Below are 25,463 nucleotides of genomic sequence, written 5' to 3'. Positions count from 1 at the left end.
GAGTGGCAGGACCAAGTGATATTATAGTCGGGATTATAGTTGTGGTGTTTCTGCTCCAGACTGGAACTAAATTCAGGCAGAGAGATGATCGTAGTTGTAGTTATAGGTACGGTATAGTTATAGTTATCGGTGTTGTGGGACCGGGCCCTAAGTCGAGTGCAAAGATATGTACCGTACACACAATAAGGTAGTCCAGTGTGTTATTGTGCTCCTAAGTTGTCATTATTCATGACTTATACTCAGTAGATATACAGTATATATTTCAATTTATTTTAAAGAAGCAAGACCAAACAGAGAGAGTCCTCCAGGCTCGCACTCTATCTATCCTACTGTCCTGTTTCTTCATCGCAACCTGGTCAGTTTAATGTGCATTTCACTGCATGGCCATGCCAGTCAATTATCTCAGTATCAATATCTGTAATAGACACGAGGACAAGCTGCCACTGTGGCATTTGTTTTGCTCAATCAAACACACCCTGCCCCACTTTCCCCCCGTCTGTGTGTTTGGTGCGAGTGTTGCTGTTTTTGTGGTCTGTTTTTCGCAAGAGTTCATCTGAAAGTGCTGAATGTTAGCTACAGGAAAAGCCCAGAGCTCTCAGGATGACTGCAACCTTGGAGCCAACAGTAATTGGCCCAAATTAGAACCAGCAGAACCTTGGGTTCTTGTATATTTCTCACCAAATATATGAATAACTACAGGGACAGTCACAGTAATGCTATACTGTAGTAATGACAGTAACATCAACTACATCATCATTATGGTGCCCAGTGACATAACTGTGAAGTCAACGCACACAATGCTCACTTAACCAGCTTAGACTGGTCTCTTATAAACGCTGAAAATCAAACTGTTTCTGTTTCGTCATGCTCCATTTGTGCTGCACCAAAAAGATCTGGGACATTCGGTATGTTGATTGTACTGACTGGTGGCCAATGGAAAAAGCACAATTCCGGAAAGGTGCCAAAATTTCCAGTACATTTACACCCTTGACATTTTTCTCCCTGTAGTGTTCCAGTGAAAAGCGGCACGCCCAAGTAAGCAATTTCCATTAGCTCCTGAGCAGCAGGCATCTACACACAAACCCTCAAGCCTCAAAGGAAAGCCATATTGGTGGCTGCATAACCTTTCTCCACCCAGCATGCCTTGCTCCATACTTCATATTATTACCCATCAGATGGTCCTGCTGCACAACTAGAAGTCTAATTGCAAGGCCATTACTTGGGCTTCAAGCATGTTTCCCGTTTCAAGCATTTTTTCAGAAACCGTCACGGTCCGTGACGCCAGACGTGGGGCAGCAGGTGCTCCTGCGCTGACCTTCCGCCTCATGAGATCGGCTTTGGTGGCATCTGGATCAAATGCCCGTTCAGCCTCTGCCTCTCCTTCCTCTCTCCAAGCATCTTTCCAAGCATGTCAGACTGCTTTAGTGTCAAAATAGATTCTCCCTCTCCTTCCTGAACTTTCCTCCATGTGCTAGGATTGCACATGACACACACCAAGCACACTCCCTTGGGTCTCTAAAGGTCACCTGAACTTTCTGAACATTGCTGCTTTCACTTAATTAAACAAGAGTGCTCTGAGAGCACAATATCCCCCACTAGCAACTATGCTATAACTCTGGTAAAATGTGACCTAATTGAACGAAATTGCAATATGCATATTACCGACGTATAACAAACAATCCTGCCAAGTTTCATGAAATTCCTCTAAAAATTGTGAGAGGAGTTGATCTCAGAAGGTGAGTACCCTTCCTGGGATGGACGGACGGATGAACATCGCCACAACATAATCCCCCTTCGGGCCTTTTGGCCAGTGAGGGATTAAAAAAATTTGTGAGGGAAGTTGATTTCAGAAAGCAAGCACACCTTGATGAAATTGCCAAAGTACAAGTTTGTTAATAATCAAGGGCATAACTCCAGTAAAATGTACCCAAATTAAACGAAATTTCAATATGCGTATAACTGTCATATAACAAAGCCTTCTGCCAAGTTTGGTGAAATTCCTCCACAAATTGTGAGAGGAGTTGATGTCAGAAGGGGAGCACACCTTCATGAAATTGTCAAAGTACAAAGTTGTTAATCAAGGGCCACAACTCTGGTAAAATGCGACCAAATTGAACAAAATAACAATATGCGTACTATCGACATACAACAATGCCTTTTGCCAAGTTTCATGAAATTCCTCCAAAAATTGTCAGAGGAGTTGATTTCAGAAGGAAAACACACTCTCATGAAATTGTCAAATTATAATTTTGTTAATCAAGGGCTGTAACTCTGGCAAATGTGACCCAATTTAGCAAAATTACAATATGCGTATTACCGACATATAACGAAGAATCCTGCCAAGTTTCATGAAATTCCTCCAAAAATTGTGAGAGGAATTGATCTCAGAAGGTGAGCACCCTTCCCGGGACGGATGGACGGACGGATGGAAATCGCCACGACATAATCCCCCTTCGGACCTTTCAGCCAGCGGGGAATAAAGATGCTGGTTATAGCTACAGTTCACAATCAGGTTGGCTGTTGGTTTGTGGATTTTTTGGAGAAGTCATTGTAGACAAAATTTTTTTTAAAAAAATCAAGTATTCTGTGTTGAGTTTCAGAAACTTTGGAGCGACCTGGAGGCTATCGAGCAAGTTTCCACCCAATTCTGGATGTAATATAGAAGAAGCAGCCTTTATTTGTCACATATGCATTACAGCACAGTGAAACTCTTTTCTTTGCATATCCCAGCTTGTTAGGAAGCTGGGGTCAGAGTGCAGGGTCAGCCATGACACAAGACCCCTGAAGCAGAGAGGGTTAAGGGCCTTGCTCAAGGGCCCAACAGCATGGCAGCTTGGGAGTGCTGGAGCTTGAACCCCTGACCTTCTGATCACTAACCCCGAGCCTTAACCATTTGAGCCTTCACTGCCTCTGAAGAGTGACGTGAGCCCACGGTAGCCCTGTGTCTTCACCATTACACCACCTCACTCTGTTTCTACCCAACTCTGGATGTAGCATAGTGGGAGCACAAGATTACGGCAAAGAACTATGACAAATTCCTCAACTTGGAAAAAATGCAATAGTTGCAACGACTCAAGTACTTTGTGGCCACAAAAAAGATCTTGAAAATCTTAACTTGTGGCCTCGCATTAATTCATGACCACCATAAATACAGATCTAAAGTCAGTCAGAAAAGAAAGTGTGTGATGCCCAGTAAGGAAAGTGTCGTGTATCCAAAATTAGTCAAGAATGAAGACTTTGTACCATGTGCAAACTTCATGATCTTTTTTTCTCTTCCACAGGAATGCATAGTACACTCATAATATGAAACTCTATATCACTGATTTTGCATAGATTACCCTGAGAGACTCTAAAACTAGACCTGAGACACATAAAAATAGTATTTTAGTGACTGGATCTCTGGAATAGGTACAATACTGGTGACTGTAAGTCTGGAAAACAAATTACTGTATTAACAGCACTCAGTTTATATTTTCCCAATATGTGATGTGATGCGATGCTTGTCCTTTGGGGTTGAAGATGACAAGGACTTCAATTTGGTGGGTGGTGGTTGTGGGTCTGAAGGTGACTGATGAGGCCAATCCAGGCTTTGAAGGTACGTCCGCATGTTGGGCATGCACGGGTAGGTGCTGTAGTGGTGGTGGCGATAGTTCGAGCCTTCTGTGTAGCTTGTTTCTTCTGGGCCTTGGTGATGCGTTTCACTGAAGTCATGACTTGCGCGTGACTTGGATTAGAGTGAGGGAGAATTGCACAGCCGCCAGCCTCACTCTCTCATCCTGACCTAACTGGGTCCAGGGGCAAGACAGAATCCAGACGGCTGGAGCTAGGTCAGGATGCACTGGATGGCCAACAGCGTTCTAAGTGTTGCACTGTGCCCTGATCGTGCTCCACAAACACTTTGCTAGGTCCGCCTTCCTGCCCCTTGAACCACCAGGTGGTGGTCTCCTCCACACAGTCTACCGAGTCCAGTCTTCAGTTGTAACCCTGACCAGGGGGAGCAAGGGGTTGCTAGTGCTTGCTCAAGGCCCCACCCCAGGTTTGTGGAGGGAAGGAGATGCCTTACTACTCGATTGCATGGCGGTCAAGGATGGTACATGCCCACTGCCCTAAATTTTCCTAATGTATGAGCAACAAACTAGAAGGAAAGATCAATACAGAAAACAGATGGAATCCTTGGGAATAATAAAGTGCGAAATTGTGTTTGTTTAATCATATTTGAATGAATTGATTCTCTCTCTCTCAATCTATCATTCTTAAAGAGAGAGAGAGAGAGCACATGAGAAAGCTAGCTCCAGGCTCGCTTCCTATGTCAGAGGATGATACTGTAGAAGCATGGATGGTACTGAGAGCCCCCTGCTTGGCCACAACAATCAGTTGCATTTCATCGTGATGGTGGCACGCTGTGGTGAGATTAAGAGCTCAGTGAGTTATCAAAGGCTTAGTCTCTGAATTCCCCTGACCAAGCCACCATGGATGGCTGCTGTTTGCTATTACTCCCTGCCAAAGGAAGCTTTCTCTCTCTCTCTCTCTCTCTCTCTGTTTTTTGCTTGGCCCCCTACTTTCTCTTTGACAAGTATCTCTCAATCACAGTGCGAATCTTTGGAGGAGACGGAGACGGGGGCCGGCCTGACATGAGCGCAATGACTTGCCTCCCTCAGATGCACACATGCATGTATTATATCTCATATTTGCAGCAATCATCATGACACTCTTTACACAGGCCCAGCCGATGGACAAAAGGTCACACGTTACGGATTTCACATTCATTTTAACATTCTGTCCTAATGTTCCGGTCAGCATGCTTCCTCGAGCAACTGTAGCTCCAGTCGCTCGGGTGAATCACACCAGTGCATGACCTCTAAAGAAACCACACAGGAATATGCACACTAGGGTATGCACTTGAGTCGGTCACAACATTTCATTCCTCAGAAACCACAGCGATTTATTAATAATTACAATTACATTGCACTTTTTTATGCATTTATAGTTATGTTTTACGGTATGGAACGTTTACACTATAACAGCTATTAAAGAGTTGTTCTCTCTTTTCACTCCTCTCTCTCTCTCTCTCTCTCTCTCTCACAGTTAATAAGACGAAACAATGCAGCTTGTCATGTTACCAAGAAACCACAGGGTGTAAACTTGTCTTTCCTGAACACCCAAAAGTTGATTTTAGTTTCCAATAACAATACATCCTGAAGCTGTTAAATTCCTCTCATCTAACGCAACTTAGCACAATTATTTTTAAAAAATTAATTAAAGAACACAATGAAGAAGTACTCTTTCCATTTATACTCGTGTTAAATGCAGTGTAATAAGTTATATAAACAGTTATTCGAAATGACAGCCTTTCTTTTTTTCTTTCTTGACATTAATAAGACAAAATAATGCAGCTTGTCATGTCCTCATGTTTTTATCACCATCATTTACATCTAGTTCTTTTTTCCTGGCTTAATTTTTTTAGAGTGAAACGTAATTAATTTGTCACTATCGCAGCAACTAAGAATTAGCTGTAGTAAAAACCCAATAAACTAGTGCAACATAATAATAATAATAATAATAATAATAATAATAATAATTTATTGACGTATAGTGCACGTGTTACATGGAATATACTCACATGTGCATTATAGGAGATAATATTACAATAAAATATAAGTAGCTTGTCTTATACCTGGGTCAAATGTCGCACCCCACATGGGACAAAGCCAATGCAAACGAACCCAAACAATAAGTTTTGCTCATCTGCATTTGGTTCGGCCCATGCAAAGCACGGCGCCCGACCCGGGCCCACAATATATAAATATAAATAACTATAAATATTACATGAACTTCACTTAAATGTATATGATATGCAAATTATATCTAGGTAATGCTGTAATCGTAAAGAAAATGAAAATTGAATATGCTGTAATATGAACATTAAAATAAAATAAAATAATATTCTACTGGCAATGATATGCCTTCCATATTATCTAGTTTTATATATATATATATGTTTTTGATATCATGTACAAATATAGCACGGTTAAAGCTAGACAGCCTTTCGATTTCATAAAACTGATGAAATTTAGTTCCGTCTGAAATGTGGTCATTGTGATAGATGTTTATTTCTGTAATCTCTCACAAAATATCAGGCCATTCTATGGCTGGGAAGTTACTTAATTTGAGGGGATTAAAGCAAATAATGCGCATGAAATCACACGCTTCGCGCAGTCAAGCAGACAGAGGAAGTCCGTGTGTGCGTGCATGCGCAGGTTTACCTCCTCCTTTTTCTTCTTCTTTTGGGTTTTACGGCAGCTGGCATCCACAGTGTTGCATTACTGCCATCTCCAGGTTTCCCTTTGAGTGCACACTGACAGTTCCATCATTCTGTCGCTAAACGAACAGCTGATCACACCGAGGTGCTCGCTGACCGCCGATATTTATTAGTTTGGTCCTGCGTTTCCTTTCCTTCGTATATAACATAACGTCTTTTCTTCTCGCTTTCTTTCCGTTACTGTAGTCGGTCTTTCACATTTCATTCGCACACTCACGTCCTCCATTTTTCTCTCCGGTTTCAAATTTGTATCCCACAATGCCTTGCGCGAACAGGGAAAGCCCACCATGTGATGCATGACGTAGTACCTTGTATTGGGTCATGGTGAAGCAGGAAAAAATAGCGGAGAATTTAGGGCCACGTGGAGATAAATTCATTAACTGTTCTATTTAAAAAAACTAATAAAATTGAAAGTCTGTGATTCGAATTCAGTCGCTTTCAGTCCACTAAACAAAAATAATTGGATGTCAGGGAAAATTTTTTTTTTTTATGACTTACACTTGAAAAATCTGAAATGTAGTCTACCTTTAAAAGGTAGGAAAAAAGCGTAGAGCAATTTTGATTGGAAAAATCCCTTATGCATGAGTACACACTAGTTAGCATGTTAGCATGTATAGTTAGCATGTACGTGTACTTACTAATCAACACAGAGCGCCTGAAGGTGGACAATCCAGCTGCTAAAACAATCTGAAATAGCTGATTAAAATGAACTTAAGAAAACCCATTTTATTGGCTGTGACCCCAGAAATGAGTCTGCAAACCCTCATTTCAGAAGGACCTAAATCAAAACATATGACAGAAAAGGCCACTGAAACGTCTCCTTCCACTGGCTTGGCTTTGAAGAGCAGCTTAAATAAATAAGCGTATTAAAATAGCCACTGTGCGGGATGATGATGATGAATCTGAGAGGGAGGAGAGGGCCTGGCCCTGTAATCGACTCTGAGCACCCGGCCAACAGGAAGCTGCGAGGGAGTGTGTGTACAGCGGCTAAGGCCAATTAAAATTGGAGGAGTGTGGAACATGTCGGAGCTAACGAGCTCTCTTCCCTTGACCCCTAACCTCTCGGAGACCCTGATCCAGAACGCATACGGAGGCAATGGCCGCTGCCGCGACTCCTCTCAACTTTCAGCATCCCCTCCCCCGCCGCGACCACAAGATCCACAAACACATGCTTGGATCACTTGCTGGAGCTTAACCACATGGTGTTTTTTTCTTCTTTTTTACTGAAGGTCTATGGTTCAGCTCAAGTCTTTAAACAAAGAGCAAAAATACACTCTGCTCGTGTCAGCCACATTCCCTTGAAATTTATGGGCTTAATTCAGGTTCTCGCTCTCTCTCTGAGCACTCGGGACAATAAATAAGCACCGAATTAATTGGCAGAATTTATGCAGCCATGGTTTACCCCAAGGCACCAGGGCCCCTGAAGCACAAGCGAAACGATTATGCTAGTTATATACGTGGCAAGAGCTTGGTCTTTGGGTGTAAGTCCTTCCAGAGTGATGTCATTAAAGTGCGATTATTAAAAAACAACACCTGGAGAAAAAAAGGATGGACGGAGAGACTCAGACACCGAGCCAGCGTGCGTCCATTACGCGCTCTAATGAAACAACAAAGGCAGAGCCAGTGACCGTTTTCTCCCCCGCCCAATACCGAATTGGTTCCACAATTTAGCCTCTCCAAACATGGTCCATATGTGAGTTCAGAGCTGGCAATCAGAACCCATTAAGGAGCAGGCGGCTGAGTTCATCAGGAAAAAATTAGCCCGCCGCTCGCCCGCGCTCTCCCATTGGCTGCTCATGTGGAGCTCTGGGTTTGAGGGCACCCCAGACATTCCTGTGGATAATCTTTTCCATTCCTCCGTTCAGTGTGCCGAGAAGAAGCCCAAATCTTCAGGACAAGGCCTGCATTGTGAGGTGCTTCAAAAAAAAAAAAAAAAAGCCCTGTTTAAAAAAAAAAAAAAAAAATGCTCACCTCATACAACACTTGTAAAAGAATTGCCTTCTCCTCACACTTCACCTTCGAAAGCAAGCCTTTAGACAAATGAAAAACAAAATCCAGCACGTCTGAAATGATCTGGCGAGACGAGAGCACGAGGATGCTGCATTTCTCACGCTCTCTTTCCAGCGAGGATTTGCTTTTACGGAAATCCAAAACAATATAAAACCGCCGGAATCTCAAGTGTGGCCACATCTGTGAGTGCAGAAAAGTTCAGGAGGATCAGCTACGGATCAGCCGCTTACTCACACACACACACACACACACACACACTTTGTTTGGCCTCCTTCAGGCTCAGCGTAAGATTTACAGCGACACGTTTCCTAATTAAAAACGTTGTCATTACTCCTTCTATAAACGTGAGACTCCAGCTAGGCTCACTCTGGCTTCTCCACAGCCACCAGTTAAAATCTGCCTACGACAAACCGCACCACGCCATGCGGCCTTTTTAAAGACTGCCTTTCCATTCGCCTTTTATGTGGGATATATGGAGAACGTAATAAAAAGACAGAACTAATTATCAGCGGCACTCGCTGGCTTTCCGAAGCGCCCCGTGGAATCCAAGCAGGCATTAATAGCAACTTCGAACAGCGATACCAGAATTACCACCGGAGTGTAAATGTAAATGGCTTTGAATTTTGCAGCAAAGTCAACCAAGCCTTCAAACAAACCTGTGTAAAAAAAAAAAAAAACACCTCGCTGCTCTGTCAGCGAGCTCAATAAAGCGTGCTGGCTGACTGTAACTGCTCTGAACACACACACAACGCCCACGCTCAGGCCCGTGACGGTAAAAATGTAGCTAATCAATCACACGGTCCTCTGACGGCTCCATAAAGAAACACATGTACCTCCGAGACACTGTTCAAACATGTCCACTGTGCATGCATTTGAGAAAAAGTCATTCTTGCTAATCTTTTTTTTTTTTTTTTTTTAATGCTATAAACATTCCGGCTTGAAACCAACTTGAGAGTCAAAAGACGCCTGTGAAAATATTTTACAAACGTTTTTTTTTTTTCAATTCTTGTTTTTAACCAAGGCTGACATGTCTAGTTGCGTCTTTGTGAAGCCACAATTACTGTATAACCAGTTTACAAGAAAAAGCATGTCACAGACAGAAATCCCATCAGTGAAGATTACATGTTACTTCAAACATTTAGCAAAAGTTCACCACCAGTTAGGTTTCTACCTGCCCTGTAATCTAGTGCTTGTCTACTCCGTCATTAACACCCTGTGAATTTTTGGATGAGCTTCTGGAACATTGTCTTGCTGCTATTTTATGCACTGCAGCTTGCTGAATATATATAAGAAAAGCAAAAACCAAATGACAAAAAAAAACAAACCTCAAACCAAAACCTATAAAGATGAATTAAACTTTCATTTGAATGGCATCTGAACAAATAACGAACAAATACACCGGAGCATCAACGACGCAGTCTCTCACACGGCCGTGCCATGAGAAACCAGACTCAGAATCATCTCATTATCTCGAGCCGCTTTATCCTGTTCTACAGGGTCGCAGGCAAGCTGGAGCCTATCCCAGCTGACTACGGGCGAAAGGCGGGGTACACCCTGGACAAGTCGCCAGGTCATCACAGGGCTGACACATAGACACAGACAACCATTCACACTCACATTCATACCTACGGTCAGTTTAGAGCCACCAGTTAACCTAACCTGCATGTCTTTGGACTGTGGGGGAAACCGGAGCACCCGGAGGAAACCCATGCGGACACGGGGAGAACATGCAAACTCCGCACAGAAAGGCCCTCGCCGGCCACGGGGCTCGAACCCGGACCTTCTTGCTGTGAGGCGACAGCGCTAACCACTACACCACCGTGCCGCCGACTCAGAATCACTTTATTAATCCCCGGAGGGAAATTCAAATTTGCTACCTTGCTCGTTTATAATTAGCTAAGTTGCTCTTCATGAGAACAATTACAACAATTTGATCTTCAGAACAAAACAGTCAGAAGCAAAATCCATTGAAAACTCAGGGAGGAGTAGCGATTTTTGTGAATTGTGGACGGGTGGACAGATGACGGACGCTGCGTGATGGTAATAGCTCATCGTCTACAGCTAGTGAGCTAATAATGTACGTCGAGAAAAATATCAGAATTAACCATTATGTTGTTAGCATCACTGGTTTGCTAAAGTGTTTTGTCACAGAGATCCGGTTGGGTATAGTTTGAATTTTATCAACTATTGATAAAATTATGCTTATCAATTCGCCATTTTGATTCCAAAAATGGTAAAAACTAGAAAGGCACTCGGTAGAGTGCATACCTCTGCCAAGCCAAAATGGATCTGGATACATATCTGGGGCCTGAATCCACAGACATACCTAGATTTGGAACAAAATTGAAGTAGTTGTTTCTTGGCCCATGGCCAACCTTTCCACCAAATTTCATCCAAATCCATTCACAACTTTTTGAGTTACATTGGGACCAGACAAAAAAAAAAACAATCCTAAATACACATACGTATCCAGATTTGTGTCAAAATCTAATCAATTGTTCTTTGGCCCTTGGCCCACCTTTTCTCCAAATCTCATCCAAATCTGTTCATTACTTTTTGAATTACATTGGGAACAGACAAAGAAATCCTGGATCCACATACATATCTGGATCCTGGATTCACATACATATACAGATTTGCATTAAAATCTAATCAGTTCTTCCTTGGCCCATGGTCCACCTTTCCACCAAATTTCATCCAAATCCGTTCACTACTTTTTGAGTTACATTGGGAAACGGAGGCAAAAACATAACCTCCTCCAACAAAGTTGTCAAGTAAAAAATAGGTCAGATGTTTAGATAACAAAAATATCTTTATTCTTTATTAAGCATTAACTGACTATTTACACTGTTGTGATGCAAACCATGTGTGCTAGCTCGTGCTTAAACAAATGGATACGCTGTTGCATTGATGCATCACATAGTGCTCTGATTGGCTACTTTACTACTAGGATATCAGCTCATATACCGTGAGTAGAGAAAAACAAAATGGCGGCGCGCTGAAATAGCTAAAAGAATATAGTTTTTTTTCCCCCGCCAACATCTCCTGTTCCATACTCCAGGCCAGTCGGTGGCGGTAATGCACCTTTAAGTTGGTTTGCCAACTACCAAAAAACCCTAAAGAAGAAGAAGAAGAAGAAGAAAAGGTCGGAGCGTGTTGCTGAACCAACCGAGGACGAAATAAAAACTCGATTCGAAAACAAAACCCCCCAAAATAAAAAAAACAAAAACAAAATATGGAATAAAAATATTTGATGGTAATAATGTGTCTTTTTATTATTATTATCATTATTATTATTATTATTATAGCATTTTCCACAAATTGCTATTGTCATGTCGCAGGTTTGTTTACATTCTAAGCGGAAATGATTTTGTCAGACGTTTTGTATAAAGTTTTTAATTACCGAATTTGCAAAAAATAAAAAAATGCTCTGTTTTGCAAAATCCTGTGAATGTGGACAGAATAAAGCAGTTTTTCCACTCAATCTAGTCGTACATTGCTTCTAGCCAACTCGGTGCTACGTGCCTCATTGGCTATCAGCTCATGTACGACTTGATTTCGTGGAATAACTGTTAAATATACTTTTATTATCATATTATATCATATGTCGTTACTTCCTACTACGGAAGCCGCGAGAGGCCCTTCATATAATCTTTTTTTATTCACCTTGTTATCCTGAGATAACGACATAATTAATTCAGGATCTCGAGAAAACAACACAACTAATTCGAGATCTCGAGAAAACAAAACCGTTATTTCGAGATCTCGAGAAAACAAAACAATTATTCCGTGATCTCGAGAAAACAAAACAATAATTTCATGATCTCAGCTGGATCACTGTATCTCCGTAGAGACGAAGCCGGGCCAGTCTTCTGCGGAGGTGCCGCCGACTAATTTTGAAATTAACCCTTATTAAAAGACTTAATGCAATCTCTCCCTGTGTCAACCCCTGATCAAAATATTGCCTTATTAGGTGATCGATTATTCCAGACATTTCTAATGACCAAAGTTGCGTCTATACAGAATGAGAAATAGCCCCAAAGTCAGCATATCACAAGTCTCTTGGCGCACCTGAATGAACCATTTCTCAGCTGTTTACTCGAGATCATGAAATAATTGTTTTGTTTTCTCGAGATCACGGAATAATTGTTTTGTTTTCTCGAGATCTCGGAATAACGGTTTTGTTTTCTCGAGAGCTCGAATTAGTTGTGTTGTTTTCTCGAGATCCTGAATTAATTATGTCGTTATCTCGGGATAACAAGGTGAATAAAAAAAAAAGATTATATGAAGGGCCTCTCTCGGCTTCCGTATCCTACACAGAGCCTGTACTGTAAGTGAATTTTACAAATCCATAGTAACCTATAAGCTACACTGGAGCTGAATGGTATGCGTGTGATGTGATGTGATGCATCATTCTCTGCATACCGCAAGGACACGAACGCCATGCGAAGTCATGCTCGGGTTGCTATAACCTGCTGTTCTTCATCCCGAGTGATGAAAAGTGAAAGACTGATAATTGCTGTGTTAACAGCTCTCTATATGGAATAACTGTATGCTTTGCGTCAGACGCTCTGTCGTTCAGTTTGGACATAAAATCTTCAACACGAGTGAAAGCGAATGGAAAACTCAGTGATGTGATGTGTACATGTGTGCGCACTCGACTGTAAGCGCATAAAAGACTTCTTGAATGTGCCGAGCCATGGACGGACTACAGTGCAGGCTTTGTGTGCTGGCAGCTGCTGAGTGACGAGGCCGTGTTACCTGTGGAGAGTCTGCGCTGATGGAGAGGACACATGCCGCTGAAACAGGAGCAGGATTCCCCCGAGCGGCCTCTCTGAGGGGGCGGCGCCAGCGAGCACTGGGGTTTCAGGAACCCTGCGAGAACAACAAACAAATACGGTCAAATCAAATCTGCATTATGATCATGATACTCAAGTTTGCATGGAACATACAGTTATTGGGTTCCTCCTGGACACACAGAAGGCTGTGATATCGAACGAGATGCTCGTTACAGAGAATGGGAAGGCTGTCATACAGAATTAGGCAGATGGTATAATAGAAGCAGACGGTCCTCATAGGGAATCAGACAGTCGTTATACAGAATCAGACGCTTGTCATAACAGAATAAGAAAGTCGTTATAACAGAATAAGACACTTGTCAAAACACAATCAGATGCTCATCATAACAGAATCAGGTGCTTGTTATAGAGAATCAGACACGTGTCAGAATAGAATGAGAAAGTGTTAACAAAATCTGATGGTCGTCGTAACAGAATTAGACAGCATCGTAAGAGAAACAGACAGATTCAGACAGTCATAAAACAATCAGGCGGTCTTTATAACAGAAACAAATGGAATCAGACAGTCATAACAATCAGGCGGTCTTTATAACAGAATCAAATGGTTCTCATAATAGAATCAGACGGTCTCATAACAGAATCAGATGGACTCAGATAGTCATCGGAACTATATAGAATCAGACAGTCTCATAAGAGATTTGGATGGTCTCATAGCAGAACCAGACAGTCTTGACAGAATCAGACGGTCTCATAACAGAATCAGATGGAATCAGACAGTCATTGGAACAGAACTATACAGAATCAGATGGTCTCATAACAGAATCAGATGGAATTAGACAGTCATCGGAACAGAACTATACAGAATCAGATGGTCTCATAACAGAATCAGATGGAATCAGACAGTCATCAGAACAGAACTATAGAGAATCAGACGGTCTCATAACAGAATCAGATGGAATCAGTCATCAGAACAGAACTATACAGAATCAGACGGTCTCATAACAGAATCAGATGGAATCAGACAGTCATCAGAGCAGAACTATACAGAATCAGACGGTCTCATAACAGAATCAGACGGAATCAGACAGTCATCAGAGCAGAACTATACAGAATCAGATGGTCTCATAACAGAATCAGATGGAATCAGACAGTCATCAGAACAGAACTATACAGAATCAGACGGTCTCATAACAGAATCAGACGGAATCAGACAGTCATCAGAACAGAACTATACAGAATCGGACGGTCTCATAATGAATCAGATGGAGTCAGACAGTCATCAGAACTATACAGAATCAGACGGTCTCATAACAGAATCAGATGGAATCAGACAGTCATCAGAACAGAATTATACAGAATCAGACGGTCTCATTACAGAATCAGACGGAATCAGACAGTCATCAGAACAGAGCTATACAGAATCAGACGGTCTCATTACAGAATCAGATGGAATCAGACAGTCATCAGAACAGAACTATACAGAATCAGATGGTCTCATTACAGAATCAGACGGAATCAGACAGTCATCAGAACTATACAGAATGAGACAGTCTCATAACAGAATCAGATGGAATCAGACAGTCATCAGAACAGAACTATACAGAATCTGATGGTCTCATAACAGAATCAGATGGAATCATAACCAAATCAGACAGTCTCAACAGAAGCAAACAGTCTCATAACAGAATTAGTCTCAACAAAATCAGACTGTCTCATAACAGAATCAGACAGTCATAAAAGAATCAGGAGGTCTTTATAACAGAATCAGCTGTAATTAGACAGTCATCAGAACAGAATCATACACAATCAGATGGTCTCATAACAGAATCAGACAGAATCAGAGTCATACCAGAATCAGGTGGTCTCATAACAGAATCAGATGGAATTAGACAGACATCAAAACAGAATCATAGAGAATCAGACAGTCACATAACAGAATCAGACAGATTCAGTCAGCCATAACAGAATCAGATGATATTCATAACAAAAGAAGATGGTCTCAACAGACGTAGATGGACTCAGACATTCATCAAAACAGAATCATACAGAATCAGATGATCATCAAAACAGAATCAGACAGCTTTAGTCTGCTTTCAGTTTTTACTGGAATCATTGCAAATAATAGTTTCTGTTCCACATGAACATCACTTTACAGTTGCGATTATGCAATTAAAAGTGAAAGCTTTGGAAATATATATATGAGTCCGTCTCAGAAACTGCTCTCTCATTTGGGATATTATGGTCAAAAAATAAATTTTCTAATTTTACTTTTTTTTTTTTGCATTTACCGAACACCCAATGTTTCTTTTGTCATGTTTAATAAGAATAAAGATAGTATCTTGCTTTATCTGGCCTCCACTGTGGAAAATTGTTTTTGATTACAATTCAAATGCTTTTGTAAAATTGATTTCCATATAAAATAACTACATCATGAAGAATTAAAGCCCGTCCTTCACAGATGAGTGAAAATATTGAATAAATTTCCTCTTTTTGATTGCTTGGGTTAAAAATGCCAAGTTATGATGACTGAATTGATTATTCACTTAAATATGAATAATACGATACAGTTTGGGTATTTGATACGGCGAAATAGGACACAATGGAAAAATCAAGAACACACCGGAAAGATGAGAATAACGGCGGTGGTAAAAGAACAGCGACTGTACCGGCTGAAGGTCGCGTGGGTCTCTGCTGTGGCGCGCGAGCAACGGGACCTCACTACCGCACCGGACGGGGCGCGAGGTGGGGGCGGGGCAAAATGACTGGCCGTAGATTCTATCAAAAGTTCGATCTAAATTGACCATGATTGCAAAATATTGGCCAAAAATACGCAAACACTACAAAATATGAAAGTAAGATGAAAAAGAAACATTCTATTGCCTTATACTGCAAGACTAAAACAAAATAAAACCGTCAAAACTCACCTTTTCAGTGATAACGTCCGAACAGATCACCCGCGTAACAGAAAGACCGCAAATGGAAGCACGATCAACTTCTAACTGCTGGAGTGGAAAATTCCATTCTACACATGCAAATTGTTAATGCGTGTCCTTCCCCGCACACAAATAACACGCTACGGTAAAAAACAGACCACAACTCATTTTATAGCTCAGAAATTCATACAAGACCAGCTACCATCGTAACACATTCTGTAAGAAACATATTCTATACCTAACTTTCAGCTTTCGTTTTAAAAAACAAAATCGCAGATTTATAACTAAATTTTTATACGGCGTAGTGATTTTAAGTTCCTACTTTTGGTGAGGTAGTGACCTCGACCCTGAGGCTTTCCGTTTAGATCAAAACACACGATCGTATTGGTTTTGGGTTTGCGGAAAATGGAGTTACAACGGTGATGAAATATTCTGCATGATGTTTTATTACGGTTATGATTATTCTGTGAGCGCACCAATCCTTAGGTGTATAAAGTTACAACTTAAAATACAATTAGTGATAACTGTAGACTTTTCAGTGGACTACAACCTTTTTAAGGGAATGCGACGTAGTCAACCATTTATCATGTCCCAGATCAAATTTGCAGAATTTTTGCCAAATTTTGAATAGAGTATTCACATCAAAGATTTAGTTTTATCTGTATTATTTCTTTCATCATTTTATTTCAAATTAAAACCAACATCACCATTCAAAACTGTATAGTTTATTGACTGTGAGTATATTTAGTGGGGGACCCCCACAGTACCCAGTTTCTGAGACAGACCCATATATATATATATATATATAATTCCAGAGGTATTAACTTTTATGAACATTCCTTCATGGTTGAAAACATGACAGTAGATATTTGTTTATTTTTCTAAATACAACTTAGTCACAGTACAGAAAAGCCTAAAACCTCGTATGAGAGCTAAATAAACAGGCAGGCTAGCTCACACAATGACATGCCTTTGAAACTCCAAACCGGATCTTTAAGAAACGCACCGACCTCGTGACTCCTCCTGCCTCTGTTTCTGCCCTTCAGTGACACAGCGTGACCCATTTGACCCCTAACATTTTCAGCTCCATCCTGTACCACATAACCCAATGCCCTCAAGCCTGCAGATGCCCGAGGCTTCCCTGGATCCAGTGCCCCTTCCCAGGGCTCAACAAGTGGGTGGCACATGACTCTATGCTGGTGAAATGCCAGATGAGACAAGCACGCCTGCAGGGGGTAGGGAGAGATGCCAGAGCTGCATTTTGGAGGTCGTAGGTCATTCTGCATACTAATCTCATTTATATGACTCATGGATACCATTAGAATGAGAACAAGAACAGATACATTTACTGTTATTTCAAGTTTTAAAGTAAGTCTGAAATTAAATTAAATAATAAAAAACAACTACAACATGAACTTATCTTGGTCGGATGATTCCAGTTGGACGGATTTGATACAACAAGGCGTATTTTTTCATTCAAGTTTTACCGAACATCCTTAAGACGTCTTCGGGTTGTCAGTGTGCACGAATATTTGAAAATTCTATGCAGAAACCTAGAGCAGAGCATTCTGTCGAACCCTTTTAGAACGTTTGACTCGTTAACCATCCAAAGAACTTACAAGGAACCTTTTTTTTTAAACCTAAAACTTCCAAGTGTTATTAAAAAACAGATTTATTCATAAACCCAGGTTATGATCTCACAATACAGGGGTGGCACAGTGGTGTAGTGGTTAGCACTGTTGCCTCACAGCAAGAAGGTTCTGGGTTTGAGCCCAGTGGCCAACGGGGTCCTTTCTGTGTGAAGTTTGAATGTTCTCCCTGTGTTTGTGTGGGTTTCCTTAGGGTGCAACAGTCCAAAGACGTGCAGATTAGGTTAACTGGCTACTCTAAAATGTCCATAGGTGTGATTGGTTGTTTCCCAAGCCCGGAAATGGGAGGGTTGTGGCAGGAAGGGCATCCGGGTCCACATGGACCCTGACCTGGCAACAGTGCTGGACAAGGCTCGTTCTGCAAATTAAAGGATCATGTTACTACTAACTAATTTTGATGAACGTTATGTTTTAACTACTGCAAAATAAATAAAGGCGAGTCGACTTAAAATGGTTAAATGTAGAACCCTTAACGGTTTCTCAGTTTGTCCCTTCAGGAGAACCCTTATATTAGAACCGTACTATACACTACCATTCAAAAGTTTGCAAACTGTCGTCTACAATCTTTAGACGCTTTAAAACAAATACGTGCTCTACATCGTCGTTTGTGTAAAAGGCAGTCTATGTGCATTTAAGAGAAAAAAAACACAAATTATTCTTTCTCTATTTTCTATTTTCTTTTAATTGAAAGGATATTGGCATAATATCATAAGACTCGGGTCTTGAAAATACAAGTTTTTTTCCATTTCAACACGCACCTACATTTCAGCTAGCAAGTATTTTGCTAAACCTAGAGTCCGAGTCCAGTCTCGAGTCCCCAGTGTTCAAGTCGAGTCTGAGAACAAGACTCGACCCGCACCATGTGCCGGTGGCTGTTGCTGCCTTTATGTGAAAGCGTCTCTGATACTGTGTCGGACTAACGTTACTGCTCGCCTGCCCCATTTTAGTTAACAGGCTACAGATAAAAAGCTTGTTCATCGCTTAGCAAGCCCCGCCCACTATCAACAGAGCAAATAACATGAGAGAGGGTTAACACTAGCTAGTTCATCGGTCAGCAAGCAAGCCCCGCCCACTATCAACAGAGCAATGAACATAGCGTGTCACTTCCTTCTCTGGGTGGAGTCTTGCCAAATGATGATTGAAGTTCGAGGTCGTCCCCGTCGTCTCCTCGATAGTTCTTCTACATATGGAACACATAGCAGTGCATTTTTTCCCACTGCACGAGAAGTCCGTATAAGCAAAGCGGACAATCCTAGGGGCGTTCTGTCCAGGCATTTTAGTGCCATTAATGTTAGTTTGTTCCTGAACAGGTGACTGTGCATTCTCTTGTACGAAATTGGTATAAAAATTAATGTAGATATAAATATCTTATGCCAAATTATTATGGCATGTTACAAAAAATAAAGAAAAAATCCGAGTCCTCGTCTCCAGTTTACGAGTCCGAATGCAGTTAATGCACGAGTCCGAGTCCGAGTCATTAGTGTTCAAGGCCAAGTCAAGTCACGAGTCCTTAAAATTAGGGCACGAGTCGGACTCAAGTACTACAAGCCTGGTGGCAGGTATTAAATATGTTCCATCCCATTTATGCCCTTAGGAGCAGAAATTCATTCATTCATTCATTCATTCATTCATTATCTCTAGCCGCTTTATCCTGTTCTACAGGGTCGCAGGCAAGCTGGAGCCTATCCCAGCTGACTACGGGCGAGAGGCGGGGTACACCCTGGACAAGTCGCCAGGTCATCACAGGGCTGACACATAGACACAGACAACCATTCACACTCACATTCACACCTACGGTCAATTTAGAGTCACCAGTTAACCTAACCTGCATGTCTTTGGACTGTGGGGGAAACCAGAGCACCCGGAGGAAACCCACGCGGACACGGGGAGAACATGCAAACTCCACACAGAAAGGCTCTCGCCGGCCACGGGGCTCAAACCCAGGACCTTCTTGCTGTGAGGCGACAGCGCTAACCACTACACCACCGTGCCGCCCCAGGAGCAGAAATAAAACCATTATTCAATTAATTTTCTCAAAATTATGTCTTCAAAATAATCTGAAAGTTTTCCAAATCAATTGTTCACTCATGTCTCCACGCTTTTGTTTTCATATTGCATTTCGTACATTTTGTTTTTTTCACTGTTCTTAGTACGTCTTACGCTTGACTCATATTTATGCATCTGTGCCATGTTTCAGTTTCGTTCTGTGGGATCAGAATTCATCACGGCTTTTGAAAACAGAGCGCAAGCAGAACCTAATTGATATGCTGCCTCTTCCTCCTCCTCGATTCTCTCTCTCTCTCTCATATATATATATATATATATATATATATATATATATATATATATATATATATATATAAGTTTGGGGTCACTTTGAAATGTCCTTATTTTTGAAAGAAAAGCACTGTTCTTTTCAATGAAGATCACTTTAAACTAATCAGAAATCCACTCTATACATTGCTAATGTGGTAAATGACTATTCTAGCTGCAAATGTGTGGTTTTTGGTGCAATATCTCCATAGGTGTATAGAGGCCCATTTCCAGCAACTCTCACTCCAGTGTTCTAATGGTACAATGTGTTTGCTCATTGCCTCAGAAGGCTAATGGATGATTAGAAAACCCTTGTACAATCATGTTAGCACAGCTGAAAACAGTTGAGCTCTTTAGAGAAGCTATAAAACTGACCTTCCTTTGAGCAGATTGAGTTTCTGGAGCGTCACATTTGTGGGGTCGATTAAATGCTCAAAATGGCCAGAAAAATGTCTTGACTATATTTTCTATTTATTTTACAACTTACGGTGGTAAATAAAAGTGTGACTCTTCATGGAAAACACAAAATTGTCTGGGTGACCCCAAACTTTTGAACGGTAGTGTAGATCGTTTCTCAACTGCAGAAATGTAGAGCCCCGTTCAGATAATTTTATGGGTTCTTTGGTTTGTCGCGCTCGGGGAACTCTTAAACATTCCAGGTAGACCTGTACAATTAAAAACAACAAACAAACAGTTTGTTTGTTAGAGTTCTTTGGTTTGTCCCACTGTAGGACCTCAAAAACTCCATATAAAGGGGTTCTATGTTCTGTACGGTTCTAAGAAGAAATCTGAGAGAAAATGAATAAAGGTGAGGTATACAATAGGTTCTTTGCAGCTAGAGGTCACATGCTTGGAGACCGCTTAGCAACATGAAAGTGGAGTGTGTTTACAGAGCGTGGAAAGTTTATAGCGCTTAATCTCTTTCCTTTTCTAGAAGAATTGTCAACATAGTTTTCCAAGTTTACTTTAGGCTTGTTTTTACAGGAAAAAAAAGATCTTATTGCTAAGGCACTGACTTTCAATGGATAGCGTTTGGATCTTCACGACCAAACAACATGACGACTTCGCAAAGTGTATAAGTACACCAAAAAACCTTGTAAAAGCACTTATTTTAATTCTAACACCTCAAAGCACCTCCATAATAAAGGTTTTCAAGGTATATAGTTGTTTTTGTAAGGTTTGGCTCCATCTTGAAGATATAAACGAACAATTTACTGATCAGCTGTGTGTGTGTGTGTGTGTGTGTGTGTGTGTGTGTGTGTGTGTGTGTGTGTGTGTGTGTGTGTGTCAAATAAAGGCTTCTAATTCTAAAAATATAATCAGAACTGTTCTGTAACCATGTGGATTTTACTGGCAACAAAATATACGAACGAACAGACTTCACTTTTATGAAGTTTTAAAAAATCTCACTCGGCGAGATAACGCATACACAGTACTGACACGAATAGTAATCCCGTTACCATAGCAACGCCATTCTTGATGTCTAAAAAGATCGCTTTTCTCAGTGAATAAAAACGAACAAAAGCATGTCGCATGAATTGATCAATGAGCCACTGATGCGCTGGAATAAGTACGTGTTATCATCGCGGTAAATTGTTCGTTTATATCTTCAAGATGTAGCCAAAGCTTACCAAAAGGCTTTGGCTTTGTTTACTTGAATGCTTGCTCTCCACTTTCGTGTTGCTAAGCGGTATCCAAGTACGAGACCTCGAGCTGCAAAGAGCCTGTCCATAAGCGTTCTTTGGTTTGTCAGTTTGGGGGAACTCTTAAAGGTTCTATGCAGAACCCTGGAACAGATGGTTTCCATATGAGAAAAGGTTCCAAGAAAATATCCTTTAGGAACCAACGTTTGAAACAGAGGGTTCGTCTAAGAGATAGATAGATTCCAAGTAGAACCCATACCGATCCAAAGAACCCTAAAGGCACCCATTTTCAGAGTCCATGAAAATGAAGATTCAGAGTTTGTTTCTGAAATCCCATTTGTGTCTCCATGTGACAAATCCAACACGAGTGTCTTTCCAATTTTCAGACTCATGCATATTCATAGACCTGGACTTTCTTTATGACGTTCGAAATGTTTCAAGGTCATTTGTTAAATTTACAACCCCGATTCCAAAAAAGTTGGGACAAAGTACAAATTGTAAATAAAAACGGAATGCAATAATTTACAAATCTCAAAAACTGATATTGGATTCACAATAGAACATAGACAACATATCAAATGTCGAAAGTGAGACATTTTGAAATTTCATGCCAAATATTGGCTCATTTGAAATTTCATGACAGCGACACATCTCAAAAAAGTTGGGACAGGGGCAATAAGAGGCTGGAAAAGTTAAAGGTACAAAAAAGGAACAGCTGGAGGACCAAATTGCAACTCATTAGGTCAATTGGCAATAGGTCATTAACATGACTGGGTATAAAAAGAGCATCTTGGAGTGGCAGCGGCTCTCAGAAGTAAAGATGGGAAGAGGATCACCAATCCCCCTAATTCTGCGCCGACAAATAGTGGAGCAATATCAGAAAGGAGTTCGACAGTGTAAAATTGCAAAGAGTTTGAACACATCATCATCTACAGTGCATAATATTATCAAAAGATTCAGAGAATCTGGAAGAATCTCTGTGCGTAAGGGTCAAGGCCAGAAAACCATACCGGGTGCCCGTGATCTTCGGGCCCTTAGACGGCACTGCATCACATACAGGCACGCTTCTGTATTGGAAATCACAAAATGGGCTCAGGAATATTTCCAGAGAACATTATCTGTGAACACAATTCACCGTGCCATCCGCCGTTGCCAGGTAAAACTCTATAGTTCAAAGAAGAAGCCGCATCTAAACACGATCCAGAAGCGCAGACGTCTTCTCTGGGCCAAGGCTCATTTAAAATGGACTGTGGCAAAGTGGAAAACTGTTCTGTGGTCAGACGAATCAAAATTTGAAGTTCTTTATGGAAATCAGGGACGCCGTGTCATTCGGACTAAAGAGGAGAAGGACGACCCAAGTTGTTATCAGCGCTCAGTTCAGAAGCCTGCATCTCTGATGGTATGGGGTTGCATTAGTGCGTGTGGCATGGGCAGCTTACACATCTGGAAAGACACCATCAATGCTGAAAGGTCTATCCAGGTTCTAGAGCAACATATGCTCCCATCCAGACGACGTCTCTTTCAGGGAAGACCTTGCATTTTCCAACATGACAATGCCAAACCACATACTGCATCAATTACAGCATCATGGCTGCGTAGAAGAAGGGTCCGGGTACTGAACTGGCCAGCCTGCAGTCCAGATCTTTCACCCATAGAAAACATTTGGCGCATCATAAAACGGAAGATACGACAAAAAAGACCTAAGACAGTTGAGCAACTAGAATCCTATATTAGACAAGAATGGGTTAACATTCCTATCCCTAAACTTGAGCAACTTGTCTCCTCAGTCCCCAGACGTTTACAGACTGTTGTAAAGAGAAAAGGGGATGTCTCACAGTGGGAAACATGGCCTTGTCCCAACTTTTTTGAGATGTGTTGTTGTCATGAAATTTAAAATCACCTAATTTTTCTCTTTAAATGACACATTTTCTCAGTTTAAACATTTGATATGTCATCTATGTTCTATTCTGAATAAAATATGGAATTTGAAACTTCCACATCATTGCATTCCGTTTTTATTTACAATTTGTACTTTGTCCCAACTTTTTTGGAATTAGGGTTGTAAAAAAATATTCATTATTCAGTACATATTAAAATACAATGCAATACAATACAATACAATACAATAATCTCTATTAGGTTCCCAAAATGGGGTCTTCATACCTAATTTACAAGTGCCATAAAAACATAATTATAATTACAAATAATAAAATAAATAAAAATATTCTAAGGAAAGGTATAGAAAGGAGTTATCAGAAATCTAATATGAGTACTATTTACAAATGTTATCATCAAACTTAACAGAACTAGGTGTACAATGACCTCTCAAAATAATGCAACTTTAAATTACGTTTAAAAATGGATACTGCTAGAGATGTGGAAATTGCCTCAGGGAGTGAGATCCAGACAGAGACCCGTCTATAAAGAAAGGAGCTCTGTGCTTTGGCAGTACGACACTTAGGGATATTCAAATTGTTATTATTCCTAGTATTATGCTGATGTACACTGGAGTGTTTCCGAAACAAGCTAGTAAGATAATTAGTGGCAAGATTATTCATGCATTTATACATAAACACGGCGTCTCTTATGGTTAACAAGTCAGACACAGGCAAAAGCTTCAGCTCCTTAAGAGTAGGTGTCATGTGATCATATTTACGCTGCCCAGATAGAATTCAGGCAGCAAAAATTCTGGCCTAACTGTAACTTATGAATATTTGAATTGCTGGTACCTGACCAGACAGTAGAACAGCAGAAAAGCTTAGTAAAAATGAAAGAGTTAATGATTGTAAAGAGCGTCTGTCGATCAAAAAGGTGACGAATCCTACTTACCATTACTAGTTTACTTATTAGATCTGCAGCTAGAGTCCTGATATGGTCATCAAACGATAAGTTCTTATCAACTATAATGCCAAGGTCTCTAACTGAGTGAACGACGGGTAGTTCCTTCCTCAGGAACGTAACAGGCGAAGTAGGCATCTGACTGAGCATCTTGCTTAATCCAAACACACAGAACTTGGTCTTGTCAGGATTAATCAGCAAACTGTTCTCACATCCCCAAGCAGTCATCCGCAGTAGATCTTGCTTGAGGTCGTTAAACTCTCTGTTGATCTCTTTGTTGGAGAATGAGACGTAAAGCTTGGTATCGTCGACATACGACTCAACATTACATGTCTTGCAAACTGATGGTAGATCATTAATATACAGGTTGAAGAGCAAAGGACCGAGAACATCCTGGACCCTTGCGAAACACCCTGCTTTAGACCCAAGGGACTTCAGAGGGAACTATTCATACGTACTTGTTGTCTCCGACAGGATGTGTAAATGTATAATAATATTAGACCAAATGTGTAAATAAAATGTGCAATAATATTAGACCATTTTAGGACCTTGATGAGATAACTATTTATGGTAACAATGACTTTTAATACTTCTTCTTCATACTTCTTTTGGAGAAAAGGTACTGGGCAAGCTACCTTAGGGCGTAGAGGCACCAACATATTGGAAGTCGGAACGGCCAGCCTGCCTGAGTCAGACCAAGCCAAGGTTCAGCCCTCTGACTCCAATGGTGGATATCACCTTTGACCGCTTCTCTCCAGTGCCGAACCTGGTGATTTGTGTCTCCCTGTGAGTCCACTCCTTGTATTTCTGGAAGAAGGGCGCAAGTACGGACATTGGGCAGCCTACTTGCTAGCAGCAGCGAGGCCAACACCATAACTGCAGCGAACTTTTTAAAACCCGCTAAAGGCTCTTCAAAGGTGGCTCGGCCACATTTATAGGATGCCAGACTACGGACTGCT

General features: G+C 41.0%; 1 protein-coding gene across 5 annotated transcripts in view; it reads right to left on the bottom strand.

Moving 5' to 3' along the window:
* rxraa (retinoid X receptor, alpha a) overlaps positions 1-25,463 on the bottom strand; it is a 280,451-nt gene that overhangs the window by 186,607 nt on the left and 68,381 nt on the right. For 4 of the 5 annotated variants that reach the window (XM_060935448.1, XM_060935450.1, XM_060935449.1 and 1 more), the window contains exon 2: positions 13,091-13,204. In XM_060935448.1, coding sequence (XP_060791431.1) covers positions 13,091-13,204 — 114 coding nt within the window. Of the gene's footprint in view, positions 1-6,263; positions 6,291-13,090; positions 13,205-25,463 lie in introns of those variants that run through there. The other variant, XM_060935453.1, reaches the window with a different exon arrangement.

This window comes from Neoarius graeffei, chromosome 12 (assembly GCF_027579695.1).
Source record: "Neoarius graeffei isolate fNeoGra1 chromosome 12, fNeoGra1.pri, whole genome shotgun sequence".
Lineage (NCBI taxonomy): Eukaryota > Metazoa > Chordata > Actinopteri > Siluriformes > Ariidae > Neoarius > Neoarius graeffei.
This window is presented reverse-complemented; position numbering and strand designations above follow the sequence as displayed.